General features: G+C 32.3%; 2 protein-coding genes and 1 pseudogene across 4 annotated transcripts; all 3 read left to right on the top strand.

Moving 5' to 3' along the window:
• Nucleotides 1–2,190: 2,190 nt before the first annotated feature.
• On the top strand, nt 2,191–4,997 carry LOC111312469 (transcription factor bHLH47-like). Of its 2 annotated transcripts, XM_022912759.2 has the most exons (5): nt 2,191–2,333; nt 2,968–3,067; nt 3,558–3,673; nt 3,864–3,991; nt 4,099–4,997. In XM_022912759.2, the coding sequence occupies exons 2-5, from the start codon at nt 3,003–3,005 to the stop codon at nt 4,537–4,539; spliced, it is 750 nt and encodes a 249-aa protein (XP_022768494.2). In that variant the 5' UTR covers nt 2,191–2,333; nt 2,968–3,002; the 3' UTR covers nt 4,540–4,997. The 2 variants fall into 2 exon arrangements, with proteins under 2 accessions (XP_022768494.2, XP_022768486.2); XM_022912751.2 differs by lacking the exon at nt 2,191–2,333 and having other exon boundaries at nt 2,350–3,067.
• Nucleotides 4,998–7,317: 2,320 nt separating this feature from the next.
• LOC111312463 (HVA22-like protein a) lies at nt 7,318–9,255 on the top strand. Its single transcript, XM_022912736.2, has 5 exons — nt 7,318–7,549; nt 7,664–7,690; nt 7,815–7,937; nt 8,647–8,845; nt 8,994–9,255. Exons 1-5 carry the CDS (start codon nt 7,488–7,490, stop codon nt 9,048–9,050), a joined length of 468 nt encoding a protein of 155 aa, XP_022768471.1. The 5' UTR covers nt 7,318–7,487; the 3' UTR covers nt 9,051–9,255.
• A 1,576-nt stretch (nt 9,256–10,831) lies between these two features.
• On the top strand, nt 10,832–16,856 carry LOC111312457 (PH, RCC1 and FYVE domains-containing protein 1-like; annotated as a pseudogene). Its single transcript, XR_016345218.1, has 6 exons — nt 10,832–11,084; nt 11,930–12,019; nt 12,558–12,638; nt 13,412–13,599; nt 13,680–15,728; nt 16,434–16,856. The product of XR_016345218.1 is annotated as a PH, RCC1 and FYVE domains-containing protein 1-like (transcript).
• The last annotated feature ends 578 nt before the right edge of the window (nt 16,857–17,434 follow it).

Genomic DNA, 17,434 nt, shown 5'->3' with positions numbered 1-17,434 from the left:
TAAATATTTCAGAAAAAAAAAAATTGAATTCACTGCTATTAATCTGACTTGTTTGGTTTTTTTTTTATATATATAAATATAATTCTATTATTTACAGTTTAGAAAATAAAAAAATAAATCTAAAATTTTTTATAGAAAAAACACGTATTAAGGGTTAAATCGAACCTCCCATTTATTTAAAAAAAAAAAAAAAAAAACTAGAGTGAAATGAACAGTTGACTAGTCCCGGTGTCCAGGACAAAAGAAGGAACTGAAATGGTAGCCTGTAGGCAAGTTAAGGCCCAAAAACGTCCATGTGAAAGACCTGGCCATGTTCTGCTGTGTTGAATATTTTTCGATATTTTTTCCAGTTTCTACTCCGTAGAGAATTAGAAATAGTTAAATACTATACCATTTTCTGATCCTTTTCTTCGGGAATGGCATAATTCATTCATTGGGTGTTAATTTAAGAAAGCAAAAAAAAAAGAAAAAACAAAGAAATGGCAATGGGTAGAGTTAGAAATTGGTGGAGCCATTCAAAAACTGTTGCTTTAATCTTGTTCTTTCTTGCTTTGTTTTACTCAATGGCCCTCCAGAATTCCAGCTCCTCTTTTTCTCCTTCTTCTAGTAATCTCTGCCACTTCTTCCCCTGTGAAGTTTTTAATTTCTCATTCTATATTCATTCCATGATTTCTTAGTAATTAAAAGTGAAAAGAATGAAGTTTGATGAAAGAAAAAAAATGGTAATAGTATCATGGTTTCTAAATTTTTAGTAAAATTTTATTTTAATTTTAAAATTTTAAAATATTTTAATTATCTAAAATTATTTTATTTATTATTTATTTATCAATATAATATGAATTAAAATTAATTAAATATAAATTATTTTGATATTTTTATGTAGTTCCACTCCTAGGAAGAGGAAGACTCTTCCGAAGTTCCTCGAAGTGGTCCAAGAACCAAAGATTTTACCATACAACTTACAAGTATTTAAATTTCGTATGGCAAAAACTTATGAAAAAAAATAAAACACCTTCACTTTTGGAGCTGGTGGACGGCACACGCCTCTGCACGAATCTATCCAATGCTAAAAGAGACGTATTCTTTCTGTTTCAATTGAGCCGTCAGCCAGGTACGCCACACTATGCTATCTTATGCCCGCCACGCGCTTCTCCCTTTTTTTTTTTTCTTTGTTTTTTTTTTTTTTAAAAACGTGCTTCTACTTTTCCAAACTTAGAAACCGTTAACTTTACTTTTATAAAAATAATGATAGTATATTTGGGATTTTATCAAAATACTTTTTTTTTTACTTTAATCTTTAATATTTTAAAGTTTGAGATGGAATTTTGAGTTAATTATCTGATATAATCCTATGAAAATTTAACAAATTAAGTGATGAAAAATGTGTAAAATAAAATAAATGTTTCAATTAATGTATTTGCCTATAATTAAAATAAACTAAAGATTATCTATTCATTTTTGCAAACTTTAAATCTTACAATTCATAAATAATTTATTTCATTTAAAAAATAAAAAAATATAAAACAATACATGAGTAAAAATTTTAAATATAATATTTTTTAATACGAACAATATATGTTTTCATTTTTTATTTTAATTTATTATCTTTCTTAAATATTATTAATGTCATAATTTTTCGTATTGAAATAATACATTCAAGATTTTATATTTGAAATACTTCTTACAAGAATAAAAATTAATATTTGATTCTGAAATATATATTTTTATTTAAAAAATTCAAATTTTTTTCATAATAAAAATTAAATATAACAATTATAGACAATACTTTAAATTTTTTTTTTACTTTTAATAATGAAAAGAATTTTACTGAAATGAATTTCGTCTTAATATGTGACGATCTAGTAGTAATTATTTTTTAAACAAACCCTTTCTTTATGAAAAATTATTTCATATGTCTATTTTACCTATAAATTATTAATAAATTCATGGTTTATTAATTTAAGAAAATTGTTATGTACTTATGATGAAATTATTATTATAAAATTTATAATTAACTAGATATAAGGGGTTTATGTAATAATTTTTATGTCACAGTATTATCCTTTTGACAAATTAATTAAATATTTACACGTAAAAGTAATATTAAATTACATTTATTCTTTTTTTGTTTTTTAAATCTCGTAGTAATGAAGGCACGTGTTAAAGTCCACGTGTAATGGTTCAATTAACCATTTGTCAGTTGGTAGCCACGCGCCTCCGTGTGTTCTCTTTACTTACGCCACAAATCCTCTTTCCCGTAGGACACTGCTTAAGCCTCAAATTTCCTCGTTGTAAAATCATCATCCTTTAACACAGGCCTGTGTTCTTCAAAGGTTGTTTCACAATCCTTGTCTCCTCACTTATGTCTTTTTTGGATCTCTAACAACTTGATCTTGAAGTGGGTTTTGGTGGGTCTTTCTTGTTTTTGTTGGCCTAGGTTGGTCTTGATCTGGGGTCTTTCTTTTTGTTAGTGATTTATTGAGATGGATGATTTTAGGATTTTAGATTTGCCCTTTTTGATTGATAAGAAAATGGTGAGCTTGCCTTAAAATTATATATTTGCTTGATCATAATTTTTCAGTAAATTAGATGGAACTTTGAGATTTTTTTGTGGGTTTAAATCAACTTAAGTATAGATGAAACAAAGTTTAATTTGGGCTGCAAATGAAGTGTGATTTAAGCGGTAGTTGTTATTTTCTGGGAAACACTCTTGGCAAAAGAGAAAAGGCAAAAAAAAAAGAAAAAGAAAAAAGAAAGGTCTTCAATTCCTGTAAAAAGGTCATTCTTTGATTTAACTAGCATTCAAACTCAACTTCCTTGGTTGCGAAGTAATACCCAATTTCTGTAGTGCAATTGTTTTTCCCTTTCCAATTGGTTTCTGCTTTTGTTGATTTTCTTTTATAAAACATCGATGAAGGGATAATGAACTTTTGAGATTTTAAATTGCTATTATGTTGGTGTTTTAAGGGAATTCTGGTGCTATTTAAATTTATTGATTTAACATGGGTTCTGAGACTCCTCCTTTGGTTGAGAATACAAATGCAGCAGTGGAGACAACTGTCGTCAGGTTAGTCACTGAAGATCTTAGGAGCTTTATTTACCTCTTGTCTGTAATTGCTGGTTTGTGTCTAAATTCATGGCTTAAAACCATATCTTTCAATGTTGTTAGCCCCAACTCATAATGATCACATGGTTAGTCAAATATGGAAGGGGAGAAAAGATAAATAACTGATTGTAGTTTGAAGCTTCAAAATTTTGTAGCAAAGTTATCAATCTTTATTTATGCATTTTAGTTTCTAACTTTTTGATGTTTTTTAGCTGTACAACTTGTTGCTTGTCTATGCGCCACTGGTTGATGTCTGCATAACAGCATATTTAACTTGGAATGATATTGGATTTTTTTTTATTTTCATAGTGTATAACTTATGGTTCACATACCCGTTTAAGCGTTTCCAGAGGCATCTGGTTCTGGCTGCAATGAAAATATGCATACTGAGTGCCTAAATTGTCGAAGAAAGCAGCGAATTTTGCTTGTCTGAAAACTATTTTTGATGCAGGTCCTGTACTCCTAAGACCAAGGGAAAGGTTCCCAAAAGAATTCACAAGGCTGAGAGGGAGAAGCTCAAGCGTGAGCATTTGAATGAGCTCTTCCTTGACCTGGCAAATGCTCTTGGTAATTTAATTTAAGCTCTTATTAAGTTCCTGTTCTATCTTATTCTTCTTTAAGACTAGAACTTTGTTTCAGTCCAGTCATAGAAGTGATGCTTATTAATGATTGGCATAGGTTTTGATTTGTACGATCCGTCCTTTTTGAGTTGTTAATAGATCATTCTATGTCTAACTTGGAGAAATTTCTTGTGCAGATCCAAATCAGCAGAACAATGGGAAGGCCTTTATTCTATGTGAAGCTACTCGGCTATTAAAGGACTTGGTTGGTCAAATTGAGTCCCTCAAAAAGGAGAATGCTTCTTTGTTATCGGAATCTCACTATGTAAGACCCCTAAACTTGTCTTTGATAATTTCTTTGAATGTAGAAAAATGGTTCCCCATTTTATTGATGCTTGCTTTTATTCAACCACTCATCCGAAATGTGGACAGATGGACGCTGAGAAGAATGAGCTGAAGGAGGAGAACATGGCCCTGGAAACTCAAATTCAGAAGCTGCAAAGTGAGATAGGGACAAGGGTGGCTCAATCCCAACCTGACCTGAATGAGCCTCCTCCTGACTTTCAGCAAACAGAATTGTCATCACATTTTCATGGAGATCATCCTGGTTTGCCTGCTGTTGAACCTGCTTTGCAACAAGCATCTGCTCTCATTGTTGTTCCTATTCGTGCCGACATCCAGTCTTATCCTGTGCCTGATTCCCCACAACCAGCGGCTATGGCTAACTCCATTGTTAGCAAACCACATGCTCGGTATCCCACTCCGGCAGATTCATGGCCTTCTCAACTTCTTGGGAAGCAGTCAGCAATCAGTAATGAGTTTCAACTTAATGATATTTGCAGAACAGGGGAGAAAAGTCCAACTAACTTGTAAATGCTACTTCTGCAAAATTCCTAACCTTTGCTTTTGGTCATTCAACTCCACAAAACAGAGGTAATTATTGAAGGCATTGAAGTAACTGAACAACAGAGTTGTTTGAGAACAGTTTGACAAATGTTGATGTGAATGTAAGAGGAATTAATTTGCCAGCAAAATCCAGTTACCACCACCTTTGGTGTGGCAAAAGTCCATTTAGTCAAAAATCCAGTTACCCGTTGAGTTGTGGTCGCAACAACTCACACTTTTCGTAAGTTCAACGCGTGACCATGTGGGGCAAAAGATTAAAAAGACTCGCCTTTCTGGTCTGGCAGAGGCTCACTGAATTTAAGGGCAATTCGCTTTTTTTTTTTTTTGTAAAGAACTTGCTGGACAAAGCAAGTGGCAATTCTGTGATTCTAAGTAGGATCATAATTTTATCCATATTCAATAAAAAATTTGATGTTTTACTTGAATGAGTATTACATTATTAATATGGGAATGGAAATACTTATTATCTTAAATTTTTATTGAGTGTAGGGATGGAGACGGATAATATAACACACATTCTATACTCATACTTTATATATATATATATATATATATTATACATATTTAATAAATAGATTTTAAATAATATAAATTATTATTTTAGATTAATTAAAATTAATATTTTTTTATTAAATATATATAATATATTTATAAAAAATTACTTAAATATATAAGATAAAAAAAGCTAAAAAATAAATTTTGGTTTTATTTTCTAAAAAAAGCTATAAGTATGGAGATTATCTATTGAAATGTCAATTTTACCTATATTCAATGAGGAATCAGATTTTTAACCTTAATGGGGATAGAGATAGATTTTACATAATGGGTATAGGATTGGGATGCATATGATTTTAAATTTTAATTGACTATGAAAATGAAGACGAATAATATAGCACATGTTTCATACTTGTACCCGCATCTATACCTTATATATATATATATTTAGTAAATATATTTTTATTAAGTAATATAAATTATTATTTTAGATTAATTAAAATTATTATAAAATGAGTATAATATAAAAATCCGAAGATAGAGATGGAGAATGCTCTATCATTCTCATACCCTACTTATTGACATCCCTAATTATTCATACCCATTAAATATGTGTAGAAATGAAAATATAGATAGATTTAAAATATGCATTAGATATGAGTACGAGGATGAGTATAATATAAAAATTCAAAAATAAGAATGAAGAATACTTTATTCTCCCCATACCCTATCAATTGGCATCCCTAATTATAATAAAAGAAATCTCTTCATTTTATTTTTTCATAGAGTGATTTGTCTGATAATTTATATGTTTATATATATTTATTTTATATTTAACATATATAAAATATAAAAATTATTATACAATTTATATTGACATTACAATTATAAAACACACTTTTACTTTTTTAAAATTAATATATAATTTTTATTAAAATTTTAAATCATACCATTTTATTTTTTTAAAATCATATCATATCTTATTTGAAATTATCAAATCTATTTAGTTGCATCAAATGGATCTCATTTCCCCCAATAAAGAAAATAAAAAAACTTGGCAAATTGTTCAAATGCTATGAATACATATAATTTTTTAATCAAAATTTAATTTTAAAAATTTTAAAAACTTTTTAGATTTTCATTTTTATAATTTTAATTTTTTATGAATTCAATATTATTTTAACTTTTAATTTTTTTCAATGATCTTTTTATTTCTTGTATTAAATTAATGTTTGATTTTAAATTAACAATACAATAACAAAAAATAAAATAAAATATTAAAAATAATTCTTCACAATTTACAAATAAAAATTTTACTTTCTAATTGGATTTGAATTTTAAATTTGATTAACATGTTGAAGTGAATGAAAGCCCAATAATTGGATCTACAGCCCAACTCTTTCGTTCTCTTGATTTTTTTGCTCGTTTCTTCGTCAAAGTTGCGTGGGTTTTGGTTTTATTATTTTTTTAATACTATTTTGTTTTATTATAATGAAGAAAAACAAAGGCCTAAAAATTTGTTCATTTCCTTACTTTTCTTCCTTTCTTTAAACAACTCCCAACATCTACATCATATGACGGATCTTAATATTTAATCATTGACAGTCATTTCCTCCTTGTTTCTTGTTTTTACTTGCTTTGTCCTTTTTTTTTTTTTTTTTCCATTTTTCTCTTTTTTTTATTGTTTCTCTCTCTTTGAAGTAGGTATCGAAGAAAACTCTGAAAAATTTTAATTATGTTAATAAACTAATGAAACAAATCATAATATAATTAAATATCGATTTTTAAATTTCATGAGATATCTTTAATTTAATGAAATTTACCCTTCTTTTAAAAATTGTGTGTTTAAAAAGATTTAAAAGCATAACGTTGAGTCAAGCAGTTAAACGATGGTTTAGGCGAGATTAAAAAATAAAAAAAACTGAAAAACCTCGTTTAAAAGTTAAGAACATCATTAACAAATAATTAATTTAATCGATTAAAATTAATTTTTTTTAAAAAAAATTTTTAAATGTAAATTTTATTCGTGATTATTTATTACGTTATCAACACGATTTATAATTAATTATTTTAAATTATTATATATAATATATCTTGTGCAATTTATTTACCCGAATTTTAGAGGCATAAAAAAAAGTTAGGAACATTGTCAGCCGTCCGTTTTTTTCACTGTTAACTATCCTCCTTTAGATGACTCCGCCAATTAACCGGAAGCAGAGAATAAATTATTATATTCAACTAGCTTTCTGCGTCAGTAGCTTTCTTACGCAAAAACGCAAGTACACAGTCTTGTCACTGGAAAAAGAAACAGACCAACAAGAACATAAACAAAGCCAAACCCTACCCTTTGTTTAGTTTTGAGATGAGAGGTTTCAGAAAGAAACAGGAAAGAAACTAAAAAAGGGCATAGGACATCAGAGATGGGATCTGGGGCTGGAAGTTTCCTTAAGGTTCTTCTTAAGAACTTTGATGTTCTTGCTGGGTAATTAACCTTTCCTCTTCTTCTTCTTCTTCTTCAGACACATCCAAGATTTTATCTTTTATTTCTTACTTTTTTAAATATTTATTTGCTAATTTGATTTGGTTGATTTTGCAGGCCGGTTATTAGTCTCCTGTATCCTCTGTAAGTGTTTTTCAATTTTTTTTGGGTTTAATTTGCTCTTTTTTTTAGATGATGTAGTTCAGAAGTTGTCAGAATTTGAGACTGGATTGATTTAACTGTTGTGTGGTGTTGAATTCTTAAATAGCTATGCCTCAGTTAGGGCAATTGAGTCTGAGTCGCGTGCCGATGACAGACAATGGCTTACATATTGGGTTCTGTATTCCATGATAACATTGCTGGAGCTCACCTTTGCCAAAGTAATTGAATGGTAAATTTATTTGCACTTTAATGATCCAGTTTGTATTGCTGTACGATGGAAAATATGTGGCTTTGGTTTTGCTTGGTAGGGAGGAAGGACAGGGTAAGAGTGAAAAACTTGATAATCTAACGGTTAAGATTCATAATCCCTTTTCTACTTTGTAACATAACCATTCGATTAATAAATTTCCATCCTTAGGATGTGTAACACAAGCTTGGATGCTTCTTTTGATTAAAAAATTATTGTTCTAGCTGGCCAACACAAGAAAAATTGGTTATTGAACTTATACAATTGGGAGTTTAGGTGACCAAACATGTTGTATTCTTGAAATTCTTCTCACCCACTGGAAGAGGAGCTTATCGTTTAATGTAGCTGTTAATGCTTAGCAAGGTTGTGACTGTGTCTTTGTAGTAACAAACTGTTTCCGTATTAAAAGCGGAAACTTTTGTCAAATTAAATCAAACTTGGTTATTTTGAAGTTTCACCAAGCTGTCAAATAATTCTCTTTATTTCTTTTCATGGTTTACTTTTATTGCTTTGACGAAGGGACCTCTAATTTATAGGTAAATACAATAGTCGCGACTTGCGTGCTTTAATCGTGTCCAGGGCTCTAAAAAGCATGGAACCTAACCATCTTACAAAGAAACTTGTATATTAAAGCCTTCTTATGATTAGAAACTGTTATCTTCTGCTGAAACTTTTTAAAACTCTATGGCAGGATTCCTATCTGGTCCTATGCAAAGCTGATTTTCACCTGCTGGCTGGTGTTCCCATACTTCAGTGGTGCTGCCTATGTTTATGAGCATTATTTGAGACCTTTCTTTATCAACTCACGAAAGCCAGATGATATTTTAACTGCTGCGGAGAGATACATCGAAGAGAACGGAACTGAAGCATTTGAGAAGCTCATTCATAGGGTATGGCATCAACCATGATTGCTTCTCTTTCATTTACTTGCTTTTGAGAATTGTCATGTTCACACAAGGAAGTTTGATATTATAGTATCCTTACTGAAAGTGATAAGGAAGCAGGCAATTAACTAACATTCCTCCCTTTGTTTTGCAGGTAGATAAGCCCAGGAGTAGGGGTTATGTATATGATGATGAAGACTACAGATATTAATCCTTATAACTGTGTTGCTCTAGTAATTATCTTAGGTTTCTTCTTCTTCCTTGCACAAAAAAATCTTTTTGGTACCTTTCAAATAATGATCCAGAATTTAAATCTTAATCACTGAAATTAAGAATTTAACATTTTAGCAACAGACCAGCTTGTTGGCTTGTTAAAAGTTTCTTGCTGTATAATACAAGTTCCTAAATATTTCTCATGTTTGGTTGTTGGCTAATTATCTTATTTATCGTTAGATAATTTTAAAAATTTTTTTCATGATAGAGGTTGTTAGGATTGAATTTAGTCATTGAGATTTAATATTTTATTAATAGATCACACGTAAATGTATACTATATTAAAAGGAAATGACATGGATCTATTTGTGAAATTTTAAAAATTGTTATGAGTTAGAAGAAAATTTTTAATTAGAAAAATGAAAGGGAAAGGCTTCTATATCATTTTGGTTGAACAATACAAGAAAGCAGAAAGGAAACCATCCATTGCCGGTTCATTAGTCGTGGCTAAAAAGAATTAAAATCCTTTTATTTATTTATTTATTTATATATGTACTTAATAAAAAATACAAAAAGCAGTTAAACAGTTAAACTCGGTGGAGGAAAGAAAAATAAAATACAGATAAAAGACAGAGAGAAGCTCGCGCTAATTCCCTTCCCTTCAGGTCTCTTATATTTCATTTATATTTATATTTTTTAATTAGCAAATATTAAAAAAAAATCGAATCTGTTAATACCGTTTGATTCTTGGAAAAAAAAAACCGTTTGATTCGTTTGTGATCCTTGGTTTTTAAGTTTAAAAATAAATACGACCCTGATTCGTCAAAAAATTGGCCTTCTAATTGCCAATTTGTCAACGTTAATTCTTATTCAGGTAACTATTTTTCGATTGTATGCTCGATTTTATTAAGGCTTAATCAACGGTGAAAATGATCGAATAGTTTTTTGCTAACTGAGAGAGGTATTGAATGAAAAAGACAACAGATGTGAAGCAAATTTTGATGCTTAATTTCATATGATGCAAAATTTTGAAGGAAAATTCAATTTTTAGGGTTGAATTTGCATCATATTTTATTTGTTTCTTTTGATATAATTGCTTCAAATGCAGGTGATATGATTTAGAATTTCGAAGGGGGGGTGGTGATTTTACAATTTATTGCTATGTTTTTGGAGAATGTTAGTCTCTAACTGATAGCATTTTGAGATAGAACATTCTCATGAGGATACTGTCATTTGAGGCTTTCTCATAATGGGATAGTGTGAACTTCATTCTGGTATTAGACTCAAGGAAAGGTTTTGTATGGGGAGGATACGAGGATTCTTCTGTTATTCTCTAGAAGTTTGCTGTTGTTCTATGCAAGGGTTGGACTTGATATCGCCAGGTGAATCGCTGACTTCCAAAGGACTCGTCTTTCTGATATGGATTACGAGCAGGCATTCCATTTTTGTTTTTGTTTTTGTTTTTACTATACTTGACTGTTATTCTGGTTTTTTGTAAATGAATCTGTTAATGTCAGGAACTTTGCTAGCTGTGACTGTTGCAAGGAAATTGATTTAGATCGTTTCAGCCGCATGAGATCTACAACATTGACAACATTCCCTTTTACTGTAGATTGTAGAATATTTTCTCTGCCAAGAATGAGGTTAGAGAAGTTATAGACTGAGTTAGATGTCTTTATACGACCTTCATTACATGTCATTGTCTTCTTTTCTTTTGCTACGTTGTACTCTCTATTCAGTTTGATAAAAATTGCACCGTTATTCGTATATAAGAGGGTTCTTCCATCCTCTCAGGAGTCTGCTCCTTTATTCAGTACTCTTTTTCTTTTTTAAGGTTTCCTTTTGAGAAGGTAATTTGGTATTGCAAATGAGTCCATATGTTTTAGGCCTACCATTTTCCTCAAATATAATTAGTATTTGTAATACTTTTGCCTTATTTTTGCAGGCCATTACAAACCTTAAGAAAGGGATGCATCTGCTGAAGTATGGGCGTTGGGGAAAGCCCAAATTTTGTCCATTCCAGCTTTCAACCGTATGTTGCATTCAATCTCCACAGTATAAATTATTAGTACTTTGCTTAAAGTTTTCCTCACTGAAATTACATTGGATATCATGTTTGGTCCCCGAGAACTCTTAGGTATGCCCTTTCTGGAAATTCTACTTTTTTTTTTCTACTTAAAATAGGAGTGTAATACATATAAACAATGAATTAGCGATCATCAAGCAGTAAAAGGATTGACATCTAAATTGATGTAGCCTGCTTTGAAATGCTTCTATCAAAGGCTTTTATCAGTGGATTGTGATCAGTTCATCTCCAAACCCAAAAATTACACTCTTATGATTTTCTTAGTTTGCTTTAAGAATTAAGCACTTTTCTAAATGAAATGTCAATAACAGATTTTGGCCTTATCAAGTTGGAGTGTCCTATCACCGATGAGATTTGACAAGGGGTGTTTTCTTAAGTTCAAAGGCTAGCAGAGAGCCTAGCTTTATGTCATTATGTGCAATTCGCTTGCTTTCTAGTTGGGATGGCTTCTGCTCTAGATAATGTTAAACTGCACTCTACTAGGTGTAATTGGAGCCAGAGAAGTTTTAAGATTATCAAATTTTAAATATGAGTTAAGCCAGATTTTTAGAATGTCCTTAAAAGAATATGTAGAAGAATAAGATTATTTTGAAGAATAATTGATAGCAGTTTTATTTGTCTGCCTGTGAGGTTTTCCACCTCTATGTCTTTCTGTAAAGCATTTATTGCTATGAAAATTGAACAAGCTGTGCAAAATTCAAAGAACCTTGTGTACAAAATTACAAATTATTATGCACAATTCAGTTTGGGGAAATTACAGTGATTTAAGATAATTTTTATCTACATGCCAGGATGAGAAATCACTGATTTGGTACTCTGACAAAGAAGAGAAACAACTCAAACTAAGCCACGTTTCAAGGATTATACCTGGACAGCGTACTGTAAGTTTGTATATCTGTTAATGCCTTCTGCTATTGATCTGTACTTTTTTGGTGCTCAAATTAGCACAACATTAGCCTAATCTTAACCTTGTTAATATATATTCACATTACTAAACAAAAAGGAATTTTGATATATTCTTAATACCAAACTAATATTTATGGACAAAAAAATTTTGACAATTGAAGCTCTACATTTTCTATGAAAGAATATCTTGTAATGCCTTCTTTTGTTGATCTGTAATTTTATGTGCTCACTTTTAGAACGTATAGAACTAATTTTAACAGGGTTAATATGTACCAAAAAGAAATGTGTCAATATTTTCTTAATATGAAACCGTTTGTGGACAAAACTAAGTGTGACAGATTGAAGCTACTGACTATTTAGGAATTCCTAACCAATCCTATATTATATATGAATTGTTTCAATATCAGAAAAATCTGAACCATTTTCCTTATCTTCTTGAAACGCATTTGTCAAGACTAGAGCAGTCTCAACAGGAGGCAAAAGTAACAAAAATTTTCTTGCATGGTTTTGCAGGCATCATTCCAGCGTTTCCCTCAGCCTGATAAAGAACATCAGTCATTTTCTCTTATTTACAGCAATGGATCCTTGGATTTGGTTTGTATCCTCTCTTGCTTTTGATCTGTCAATATCCTCCTTTTAAATTACATTGACCATGATTGTATTGTTTGTCAAATTTCAGTTTCAACTCAACTGTAATGTTGAATACATGCATAGCAAAAGTGCATGCCCATTCCATTCAACAAATAAAAGGTTATTATTTTAGTCCTGGATTAATATTAAACTTGTTTTTAACCTATGACTGTTAAGACTGTATCTTGGTTCTGAATTTTTCTGTCTTCTTGTTATTATTCTTCTTGTTGTTTTTTAGTTTTTGAAATCTGCAGTTTCAGTCCTGAACAGTTTAATCTCATTAGTGGTGTTGAAGCAAGAGTTCTTTATGTGTGTAACTGTGTATAAAATTTTATCATTTTGTATTGTGTTTCTTAGTCCTCTTTCCCCAAGCAATGATCAGGCTTGTGGAGAAAAGTAGAATTTAGTTTCTCGCTTTTCTATTCTTTTCCTTACCTTTTTTGCTAGTAAGGAACAGAGGAAGTGTTGCTGTAGTTTGCTGGTGGTTCGTGAATGTAAATTCTGTTTCACTTAGATTTGTGAATGGTCATTAATTCTTTTCCCTTTGCTTCCTTTTCTATGGTTGGGAGAATATGGGAAGAAACTTCTCATATACATTGGCTGGTTTGAAACTCACATTTCCCAAAATTTCCCTTTAATATAACAATATTTTAATTTTGGTCATTGAGTTTATTTGTTATCATAACCTGAATCACAATACATAAAAACTACCTCTAATTACTGGGTGCTGTTAATAGATTTGCAAGGACAGAGATGAAGCTGAGGTCTGTTTTACTGCTCTTATGGTCTTAATTTTGGGAGGTGACAATAGCAAGCCTAAAAGTGATGCAAAAGGTGATAATACATCACCAGAAAGTCCATTAGCTATACACAAAGAAACTGTTTACCTAATGTGTCATCTACAAGCAGTGATATCATCTATAAGGTTTCCTACTATGAATTGCCAGATAATCCAATCATTCTCTGTTTTATTTATTATATCTTTCCATGTTTTGCTTATTGTAGGATCGCAGAGATATCCAAACTGTTCCACTCCCATATGAAGGCTCTCCGCAGCACAGACTGGGAAAAGCTTTTTCTGAGGTTTTAACATACACTTGTACAACGAAGGCCTTAACTCAGACTGATTCAGTTTCCAAGCATTCCAGTTCATCATCGTTGGGGTGGTTAGATAACTCCTTTGTTGTTGATTCAGATCGAAGCAGTTTACCTAGGGCATTGAGTTCATCCAGCCAGGGATCTTCTTTCAAGGATTTTGATGCATTAGGTGATGTTTTTATCTGGGGAGAAGGAACTGGTAATGGACTGCTTGGTGGCAGTGTACATAGAACTCAAACTACTTCTGTTTCCAGAATAGATGCCCTTTCATCTAAGGCTTTTGAATCAACTGTGCTCCTAGATGCTCAAAATATCTCTTGTGGGAATAAGCATGCTGTTTTGGTCACAAGGCAGGGCCAGATCTTTAGTTGGGGTGAGGGAAGTGGTGACAGGCTTGGGCATGGAGTTGAAGCTGATGTTTCTCAACCAATGCTCATTGGTGCTCTCAGTGGGTCAACTATTGGATTAGTTGCCTGTGGGGAATTTCAAACTTGTGCTATAACACTATCAGGAGACCTTTATACCTGGGGTGATGGTAATCACAATCTTGGTCTTCTTAGGCATGGTACTGAAGTCAATAAGTGGACTCCTAAAAAGGTAATTGGTGAGATGGAAGGTGTGCATGTGTCATATATCTCTTGTGGAGCTTGGCATGCAGCTACTGTTACATCAACAGGTAAAATTGTTTACATTTTGAGATGGAACTTTTGGAGCTCTAGGCCATGGGGACCATAGTAGCACAAATTTGCCTAGAGAAGTTGACGCTTTTAGAGGCCTACAAACGTTGAGGGCATCTTGTGGAGTTTGGCGCACTGCTGCAGTTGTTGAAGTGCCCACTGAGATTTTTGGTAGGTTTTCGTCTGGAAAACTGTTCACCTGGGGGGATGGAGAGAAAGGCCAGCTTGGACATGGTGATAAAGAACCAAGATTAGTTCCTTCTTGGGTTGCATTGTCAGATACTACAAGGTTTTCTCCAGTGGCCTGTGGCCATAGTATCACTTTTGCTCTAACTGACACAGGGAAAGTGTATTCCATGGGGATTGTAGGTCATGGACATGTTGGGAGCTCTGGAAGTGGAAGCTCCCAACTTGTGTGAAAGGCAATATCAAAAACAGCTGAATTGACGAGATAGTATGTGGTTCTTATCATATTGCAATTCGCAGTTCAGATGCTAAGATTTGCACCAGGGGAAAGGGTACAAATGGTCAATTAGGTCATGGAGACGATGCAGACAGGAACATTCCCACACTTGTTGAGGCTTTTAAAAACAAACAAGTAAAGGAAGTGGTATGTGGCTCCAACTTTACTGCTGCCATTTGTATTCATGACTGGGCACTAGGTGCTGATCACTTTAACTGTTCTGGTTGTCAGAATCCATCTAGTGTCATCAGAAGGCGTCATAACTGTTACAACTGCGAGCTACTCTTTTGTAAAGCTTGCAGCTGTACGAAATCTCTAAAAGCTGCTTTGGCTCCTAATGTAAACAAACCTTATCGGGTCTGTGATGATTGTTTTACCAAATTAAATAGGAAAAAGGAGTCTGGATCAACTCCTGAATTCACTAAGAATTCAAGGGAAAGCATACATCAGAATGGTAATGAGTTATCAGAGAAAGATAATCCAAATTCTAAACCTCTTCATAAACTAGCCAGGCTTGCCTCCTTTGATTCATTCAGAAAGACGTGGGGCCAGAATTCCAAACTTGATTGGAGAGTATTAAAGTCCCAGAGGGAATCAAGCGCTTTATTTGGAAATTATATGAGAACATCAGCTTCTTCTCCTGGTTCAATAATGGTTTCTCAAGGATCATCTCCTCTCACAAGGAAGTCAATTCCGGCTTATTTTATTACAAGAACTTCAATTCATACTGATCTTGCAAATCCAGAATTCCTTCTTGATGACTCAAAGCACTCAATTGAGAGCCTCACCCAAGAAATAAGTATATTAAGAGCACAGGTAAGTATCCATGGCTTCTCTAGTTTCAGAAACATGCTTTTAGTAAATAGTTAAGATAGAATAAAGATACAAACTACATTCTTATTTGTGTTTTTGAAATTGTATTTGTAATCTCTTTTTGTTTTGGGTTGGAGGGGGGGGAATTCTTGTGAAAAAAGCAAACTACTATGATTCTTTTAAGCATTATATGTCATATCCTTGCTTACCTTGTGTTATGACTTCTGAGGCATGTAGATATTTTGATTTACTTATTCAGGTGTGTACATGAATTTGTTTTGCATTTATCATTCAGTTACATTTGAGGTTATCACCTCTATCTTTGGTTTTTATTCTATAGTTTATTCCATAATGCAATTGCTTGACAAATACTGTAAAAGATGCTATCCTTTTTTGATTCTGATAATTTAGGAGGGTATAGACTATTCTATATCATTGTTGTTTCTGTACTTCTTAAATATCTTAGCATCTTCATCAGTTACCGAAAAGGATTATATCGTGACAAAAGAAAAAAAATGAGCCATGGTACTTAAAAATTAGCAATCAATAGACACTGCATTGGCTGCTGATGTTCCCATGAGCCGATAGCAAGGCACTTGATTCAAATGAACCAAGAATTTTCACTAGTGCATATCTCAAAATTTATGTCAAGATGCCCTTCCAATTTCTATGGCAGGAAACTGTACTATTGCTGCATATGGCTTGCAGGTTGAGGATCTTACTGTCAAATCCCAAGTCCTAGAAGCAAAACTTGAAGGAACATCAAGGAGATTGAAAGAGGCAACGGCTACAGCACATGAGGAAGCTGAAAAGAACAAGGCTTCAAAGGAAGTAATCAGATCTCTAGCAGCACAGTTAAAAATGAAAAAAAAAAGTTCTTGGTTCTGCTATTGTATTGGACTATGAGCTTTAGACTGGACGTAAGCTATATTTTGACACCCATTCACGAATTTGATTGAACTTGTTCTTTTATATCATCTTGAAAGGCATAGTTTGTTAAAGGTAGTGATTAGAAATATGGAAGAAAGTATCTGGATTCTGGAGAAACAGTAGCTCAAAAGATTCCAAAGTACAATAACTTGTACAGATTGTCTTAATTATTATAGTATTATCAGAAAAGTGGCATAAGCATGCAGGAACTTAGCACATTTGTTACTAATGATGCTTAGTCTCTTAACTATTCTTTATGAACACACCTTACTAGTGTTTGCCTGTAGAGATGCGGATTGCATTTATGCAACTATTGCCTTTCGATAACCCTCACACTGGAAGCTTTTAATTATCGACACTTGGCACTATGCATTTACACCACTCATATGCTTTCTTCGGAGAGGTTCCAACGAAAAAGCACATATGAGATATTCTCTAAGAATAGGAGGAGCAAGTAGACCACCAAATATGGTTCTTATGGACAGTTCTACTGATGAACCATAGGTAGATCATGCACCTGTCACATCTACTGATGAACTATTATGACATGTATTTATGGGGTGATAGGGGGTTGTGTTCTAATCTACATTCCTTTCTTCAGTTAGAAAAGTAGTGACTATTATTTTAGAGAAAAAAAAATTACATTCATAATTTCATTGTTTGGTTACACAAATAATTGAACTAGGCCTAAAATCAAGACAAACATGGACACTAGGTAACCAACAAATGGTTGAAGAAATTTTATTCTTCCTCAAAGAGCTGGCATTTCTTTAAATTTA

This window comes from Durio zibethinus, chromosome 9, assembly GCF_047325235.1.
Source record: "Durio zibethinus cultivar Kanyao isolate XHJ-2024 chromosome 9, ASM4732523v1, whole genome shotgun sequence".
Taxonomy (NCBI): Eukaryota; Viridiplantae; Streptophyta; class Magnoliopsida; order Malvales; family Malvaceae; genus Durio; species Durio zibethinus.
Note: the sequence above shows the minus strand (reverse complement) of the source record. Positions and strands in the feature narration are given on the sequence as shown.